Source organism: Quercus suber, unplaced genomic scaffold (assembly GCF_002906115.3).
Source record: "Quercus suber isolate HL8 unplaced genomic scaffold, Cork oak 2.0 scaffold_137, whole genome shotgun sequence".
Taxonomy (NCBI): Eukaryota; Viridiplantae; Streptophyta; class Magnoliopsida; order Fagales; family Fagaceae; genus Quercus; species Quercus suber.
In genome coordinates, this window is record NW_027069599.1 from 1,348,408 (window position 1) to 1,356,347 (window position 7,940).

Consider the following 7,940-nt stretch of genomic DNA (forward strand, 5'->3'; position numbering starts at 1 on the left):
AAAAAAAAAAAAAAAAATAGTAGGAAAAAGACAAGAGAACTTGAAACCCTTCCTACTCCCACTGCCCCTCCTGGTATTCCCTCCGTTGTTGGGCAGTGAAGGCCATCATACCACTCCCCGGACACGATGAGGAAATCCTCGTTCAGCCCCTTGCTGGACTCAGAGAGGCACTGGATGAGCCGTACCCTGTCATCCCTCGTCTTCAGGTAATAGGACTTGCCCCTAAGGAGCTGAAGGTTGTAGCACAAGTTCACGTTATGGTGGGTCAACCTTAGCCCCATCTTCTCGTTCAGGGCATCCACACAGCCCAAAATCCTAAAGACGTTTATTGCACACTGGGTGGGGGCTAACCGGAAGTGCGTGAGGTAGCCCCTCATCACCGGCCCTATGAGAATCCTCATCCCCCCTTCGAGGAAGGCGATAATGGGAATTACCACTTCGCCCTCCTGCCTTTGTAAGAGCCAATCCCCATCCTCACAGTACCTCAGACCTACATTGCTAGGAATCTCATAGTCGGCGATGAATTTCTCCATCGCCTCCTCAGTGTAGACGTATTTCTTAAACCTACCCATCCCAATTGACGCCTAAAGGAACTAAGAAAGAACGTGCGAAGGAGAAGAAGGGGTGAAGAGGAAGAGAGCTCAGAGAGGGATAGAACGACTTACTGAAAGAGGAGGAGCTCCTCGGACAGGCTTTTTGTGCTGGAGATATAAGTGAGAGTGTGGTTGAACTCAGGAGGGACGCGTGAAAATTCTTGATTGCAAATAAGAAACAGGAAGAAGCAGTTCTAAGAGGTATTTATACCCCAAATCGAAGAACCATGCGGGTTTTCCCGCCCATAAATGTGAGACAAATCTCCACCGTTACATTGGTAACGCCTCGTTAAACGTGGGGAGCACAGAGCCGCCTGAATTTAATGAAGGGCACGTTACGCGCTTCGAAACGTCAACAACGCGCCTTGGGCAGATGAATAGACCCCAGGGCTGACGGGCTGTAAGGCTCGACTAAGCACAGAGTAGGCCCGAGGATGTCAAAACCCTTCTCCCCGCCCGAGGATGTGTGCAGCAAGATTTTGAGGGGCTATTGTGGGGCCAGAAAATCAGGTAGCCTTGGCCCACTCCAAGCCAAGCCTAGGGGCCCGCGCTGAGGATGCATGTGGGGTCCGAGGATGAAAGCGCGAGGTCCGGCCCCCGAGGAACATATCTGAGGATGGCCCCGTCCTCCGGCATCCGAGACCTCGGAAGAACACGAGCACTACCCCACCAAAGAAGGGTCTTCTTGAATATCCGAGGAGGAGAGGGTCCAGTGCCACGCGTCGGCGACGGGAGCACGGCGAAGGAGCAAGTCTTAGGCGAGCTGTCACCTCTGCATTGAATGCCCTCAACTAACATCCTGGCCGCATTAATGAGGACAGGACTCCTGAACAGTGCTATCTTGGGTACTGCAACCCACTAGAGGAATGGGGATGCGGCTGATGGGACAGGCTCTCAAGTGGTGGCCTGACTGATCAACAAATGGAGGGTTAGGATCAATTTAAAGAGGTATATAACGTAAGGAGTCTCTCCTGAAAGGGGGACGGAAGATCTGCATTAAGAAATCCTGTAATGACCTGTGTCCTCTGGACCTTTATAATCAATCTTAAAAGAAGTAATAAGAACGCTAAGCTTCGGAAGAGCAGTCCGAGGAGTATCATTGTGCATCCCAATTCATGTTTAAGTTGATAAATCCACATGCAACCATGCAGGGCAGTTGCATCCCTTACTAGGGCCTAGTTCTTGAGCCCACTCTCTATAAATTCATTGAAGGGCAAGTTGGATCTGGGCCCACTCTCTCAACTTGAAGAAGAGCCCAAATCTGGTCCCTACATTAGGTATTTTGTTAAGTGAGAAAGTAAAATAGATAAAGTAGCTTTTAGTGGAGCTAAATAGCTAAAATTACGGTTCTACCAATATGGATGCTCTTAATCATCCATTTTAGGAAACTTTTTATAAGAAATTGAAAAAACTATCAAAATAGTTAATCACTTTTTCATTTTTCCATTAAAAAAAAAAAAAAATCCTAAAATGGTTTACTAACTTATGTCCCAAGGGCATACGTTAGTAATACTTTTTATTTAATGGAGAACATAATTGTAAATTTATACCAACTTTATTTTTCATTATTTCATTTTTCTTCTCAACCAAACAAATAAGTTTTTCATCTCTCAATTTTTTCATCCTCTCAACTAAAATACAAATGGGAGAAAACTAAATATCTTCTATTTTCTCACTTTTCTATCTTCTCTCCATTTTCTATCCCCTTAAAAATTAAAATTTAAAAAAAAAAATATATATATATATATATATTGAGATCAAAAAAACAAAAATCAAAACTTTTTTTCAACCATTCTAAAGCTCATAGTTTACATGGTTGGACAAGTCAACATTACGCATTCGTTCTAGTTCATAATTTCATACGCACTGCATGACTGTTTTATTCAAAAATTGATATTTTATACGCACTAGATGATTATTTATTCTTTTTATTCTTATGTGAGTCAGCCACGTGGTTGACTGCTGGTTAATTGTTTTTTCGTCTTTGTTTGCCAGTGGTGGTTCTTGTTTCTCTTAGGTCAGGATAACTACCAACTAGCATTGACTAGTTCTTTTATCTCGTTTATTGATGATTAATTGTTTTCTTGGTATATACATTGGTAAATTTTATGTCAAAATTCACATAAAACAGGTATTAAGTGCAGTAGCCTTACGTTAAAATCAAGTTTGTTATTAAATTTTGTCCTTAAAAAAATAGCTAAACTAGAAAATGTTGAGTTTTTTTTTTTTTTTTTTTAATTTTTTTTCCTTAGGATTGATTTAACTAAAAATCTGAATAAACTGGGGTGAATACTCCTAGCAGAGAATGAGAGAAAAGTCTAGAGACAAAGGTGCTGCAACTTATTGAAAATGGGAAACGTGTTAAGTGGGGTCGGGACCTACAAAGTTGAAAAATGGAAAATGTTAAATCAGAAAGAGAGAGAAAGAGAGAAAAAAAGTCTAAAATTGTGCCATATGACGAGAAAATGCTTCAGTTTTACAACATATATAAATATGGATATTGCACCAATGACACTATATATAACATTATAACCCAATAAATAATATAATATGGTAATTATTTAAAATACAGGTGTAGATATGTATCCTATAGTTACCTTGAACTACACGTGAAAGGTTGCATTCAATCTATACATTATCTTAATTCAATCGTAGTTAAGGCTTCCGTCTACTACTTTTGTTCATACGATGGATAATATTTTTAAATTAACCTGTTTTGGAAGCAAACCAAACCCTACAAATTATAAGGGGCATGTCACATTCATCCACATATCCCCCCATGTAATGTGGACCAATAAGGCAATAACACCTGCACATATCCTCCCAAATTGGCTTATAAATTGAACCCAATTTATCACATACTTTTCCTTTTCTACTACACCACAAGAAGCATGGAGGGCCTAAGAGACTGCACAACCAGTTCTTCCACCGCCTCTACCCCTACCCCTACCTTCCACACACTTAGACAGGCACGTCGCACTGGCTTGAACCGAGTATTTGCAGCAATTTATTCATGTGCAATCTTAGCTTTGCTCTATCACCATGCACTCAAACTCATCCACTCAACCAGTTTGGCCTCCTTCTTTATCTCCCTCTCCTTGTTCATCTCTGATATTTTCCTTGCCTTCATGTGGGTTACCCAGCAGAGTTTTCGAATGACTCCAGTTTACCGAAGTGAATTCCCTGAACAACTCAAACAGGTTGTGAATGAATCTGATTTTCCAGCACTGGACGTGTTCATATGCACTGCAGATCCGTACATGGAGCCACCAATTAGCGTGGTGAACACTGCCTTATCTGTTATGGCCTATGACTATCCAGCAGGGAAGGTCTCGGTGTATATTTCAGATGATGGGGGCTCTCAGATCACTCTCTTTGCTTTTATGGAAGCTGCTAAATTTGCAAGCCACTGGTTACCATTTTGTAGGAAGAATAATATAGTCGACAGGAGCCCAGATGCTTATTTTGCATCAAATCAACCTTGGTGCTCTGAGACTGAGAAGATCAAGGTATGGACAACATGATAGAATAACGATTAAATTATTAAATCTATAATTTTCTAATTGTTTAAATATTTATGACAAGTAATAATTTATCATAAGACAGTAGGTAAAGTTTGAACACTGCTTTACTTCTAATTGGAAAAGTTAAAAACTGTGTTGAATCTCACTTATAAGTGAGAGGATTTTTTTTTTTCGCCGAATAATGTGGCCTTCACATTTGAGCTTAATTGTTTGTTTAAAAAATATAATGAAACCTATAAATTGTACCAAAAAGTATAATGAAATCTATTAATAGTAGCAAAAATAAATTGAATAGTAAAAAAAATTGACTTTTTAAGCCAATACCAAATACACGCTAACTCTCACTTATTCACTTATAAGTGAAAGTTATAAGTGAAAGTTAAGCTCACATGTGAGGGCCACAATATTGACAATTTTTATGGTACACCAATTAAGCTAGTCCACATCGTCGTAAAAAAAAATTTATAATTCGTGCATCTCTAGATTTATTGTTGAAGAAAGGAAAAATTCTTATTGCTATTTTCATGATATGTAGAAGACTATACAATCTATACCAATGACCCCTAATGACTATTTGCCTAACCACTTGTTCTTGATCATGTTATATAGGAAATGTATGAAAGCATGAAAATCAAGGTAGATGATGTTCTTGAAAGGGGAAAAGTTGTTGATGATTATATTACGGGAGAAGAGGAACTCACGGCTTTCACCAAATGGACAAATGGGTTTACTCGCCAAGATCATCCCGCTATCATTCAGGTTATTTGTTACTTAATGACTTACATTAGACCTGGGGGATCAATTTTGAGTTAAAAAAAAAAATTTAATTTTCATTGCAAAGTACCTTTCTAAGCAGCCAAAAAGTAGTCACAATTATTTTTTAGGGATAGATCTAAGTTTATTCCCAGATTTAAAAAAAGCAATTCACATCTATTGTTTGGTATTTACAATAAATCTCAGCTGGCATGTAATATGAAAAGTTGGAGTATGAGCAGGTCTTGTTAGACAATAGCAAAGATAAAGACATCTCAGGCCATTTGATGCCAAGCCTCATCTATGTCTCTAGAGAAAAGAGTAGGACTTCAGCCCACCATTTTAAGGCAGGAGCCCTTAATGCCTTGGTGAGCTTTCCTAGATTATGTATTAGCCAAATTGTACCATGCTACAATTCTTGCAATTTTTCATTTACACTTTTTGTTCATGAATTTGTTTTTCTTTGTATTGAAGCTTCGAGTATCAGCTGTAATGACCAATGCACCCATGATTTTGACCTTGGATTGTGACATGTACTCTAATGATCCACAAACACCTATCCGTGTGTTGTGTTACTTAACAGATCCTAAAATTCGGTCTGCACTAGGATACATTCAATTCCCTCAAAAATTTCATGGACTCAATGAAAACGATATTTATGCTTGTGAGCATAAATACATGTTTATAGTTAATCCATTGGGGATGGATGGATTATCCGGTCCTGATTATGAAGGAAGTGGATGTTTTTTCTGTCGACGTGCCTTCTTTGGAGGTCCATCAAATATGATTTCACCAGAAATTTCCGAATTAAACCCGCATCATGTTGTGGCCAAGCACATCCAGTCCCAACCAATTTTGGAATTGGCACACAAGGTAGCAGGGTGCAATTTTGAGAATAGCACAAGATGGGGCTATAAGGTAAGCTTATTAATTTTAAGAGAAAAATAATAATAAAAGAGGTAAGCTTATTAATTATATATTTTTTTGAGAATCAGCTTATTAATTATATTGTTCTCTTTTCTTTTCATTCTTTTAATCAAAGCTTTTTACTTAATCAAATGGGTTTTCCAATTAACATATATAATGAGTAACCGAATTAATCAATGTGAAATGTATAGATTGGGTTCAAATATGGTTCATTGGTCGAGGACTTCTTTACGGGCTATCGGCTAAAAGGTGAGGGATGGAAGGCCATATTTTGCAACCCTAAGAGGCCAGCCTTTTTGGGAGACGTACCAATTAGCCTTGTGGATGTTTTGGTTCAATGCAAACGATGGACCATTGGCCTAATTGAGGTGGTTTTCTCGAAGTATAACCCTATAACATTCGGCACCAAGACCATAGGCCTTCTTATGGGCCTTGCCTATGCACATTATTCTTTTTGGCCTAGTTGGTCAATTCCAATCACCATATATGCCTTCATCCCCCAGCTTGCTCTCCTTAATGGAGTCAGTATTTTCCCAAAGGTATTTTTCTTTTATATAATCCCAAAAGGTATACATAAGCATGTTACAAATTGTTATGATAAATTATTGTTTAATGGTTAGGCTTCACATAAACTTTTGCAACTTTAGGAGTGTAAAACTGTAATTTTCTTTGAAGTATAGCTTTTTAAAATTCACTTTCTCTAAGTTACTTTTTTTTTTTTCAAACAATCTATTTTTATAAAACTGAAAAATAAGTTGCATCAAACAGACAAAAAACTAGGCCTTACTCTTTTTGTTCACCTTTATTCATATGCATCAATTCCCAAAATATTTGACAAATTGACAATTATAATGTGGATTTTAGCTAAGTGATAATTTTTTTTCGTTGCATCATACATGTAAAATAATAGATTTAGAAACTCACATTAATGAATTGATTTTATGATTAATATATTTGGAACATGAGATGCAGGTATCAGAGCCATGGTTTTTCTTGTACGTGTTTCTTTTCCTTGGAGCTTATGGGCAACATCTTCTTGAGTTTATCTTAGAGGGAGGAACGATTCAAAGGTGGTGGAATGATCAAAGAATGTGGATGATAAGAGGACTCTCATGCTTCTTGTTCGGATCCCTTGAGTACTTTCTCAAGTGTTTTGGCATTTCCACAACAAGTTTCAACGTGACTAACAAAGTAGTCGATGACGAACAAAGCAAAAAATATGAACAAGGGGTTTTTGATTTTGGTGTACCATCACCTATGCTTGTCTCACTAACAATGTCAGCTATAATCAACCTAGCCGCATTAGTTCGAGGGCTCACAGAGGCTTTCATGGGCAGAAAATTGGAGGAGATGTTTGTGCAAATGTTCATAGCAGGATTTGTTGTTGTGAACTCTGCACCAATTTATGAAGCCATGGTCTTGAGAAGCGATAAAGGAAGGATGCCAATAAAAACTAGTGTAGTTTCAATATTTCTGGCCTTGGCTCTTTATGTGCTATTTCCTTTTACTGTTAGGAATTGAAATTGGGAGCTCTGCTCCTTGTAAATCTGCCAAAATTTGTGAGTAATGCTATATACACCCAAAAACATAAAAATAAAAATTCTAAACACATTTTTCATACCAGTCCAATTGGTATGTTTTTAATAGTTCTTATTTGCGTACACGGTACACCACTAACCCCACTAACTACCACATCAACATGTGTCAAATGTTTCGTATTCATTGGCTTTCTCCAAATTTATTATTGCCATGGAAGGAGAGCAAAACCTTGCCATTTATATGTTGCAATTGAAAAATTACAAAGGAGAAATTTATGGCCTTTTATTATCTTAGTTACCAAATTCATTTATGGAACCTAACATTTTTTAATTTATATGAAGTTTTGACCAATGGAAAATGGAAAAGCCATCAACAAATTTATAATTTTCTTTGCATAGTTTTTTTTTTTTTGAGACTGCCCCTAAAAAGCAAGGGGCTCACGTAGTATTAATAATTTCTGCAGAATATACAGCAAAGGAAGACATAGGTACTTCTTCCATCCAAGTACAAAAATGAGGGAAGTTACATGCTGCTCTTGCAAGACTATGTGCTACCATGTTCCCTTGTCTGCGAGTGTGCTGGAAAATCACACACCTGAATTGGG

The 7,940-nt window shown here is 37.9% G+C and overlaps 1 protein-coding gene across 2 annotated transcripts; it reads left to right on the top strand.

The window, feature by feature from the left end:
- Positions 1 to 3,411: 3,411 nt before the first annotated feature.
- On the top strand, positions 3,412 to 7,443 carry LOC111993764 (cellulose synthase-like protein G3). Of its 2 annotated transcripts, XM_024025596.2 has the most exons (6): positions 3,412 to 4,102; positions 4,727 to 4,876; positions 5,113 to 5,238; positions 5,345 to 5,788; positions 5,989 to 6,336; positions 6,770 to 7,443. In XM_024025596.2, the coding sequence occupies exons 1-6, from the start codon at positions 3,485 to 3,487 to the stop codon at positions 7,316 to 7,318; spliced, it is 2,235 nt and encodes a 744-aa protein (XP_023881364.1). In that variant the 5' UTR covers positions 3,412 to 3,484; the 3' UTR covers positions 7,319 to 7,443. The 2 variants fall into 2 exon arrangements, with proteins under 2 accessions (XP_023881364.1, XP_023881379.1); XM_024025611.2 differs by lacking the exon at positions 3,412 to 4,102 and having other exon boundaries at positions 4,763 to 4,876; positions 5,078 to 5,238.
- Positions 7,444 to 7,940: the final 497 nt, after the last annotated feature.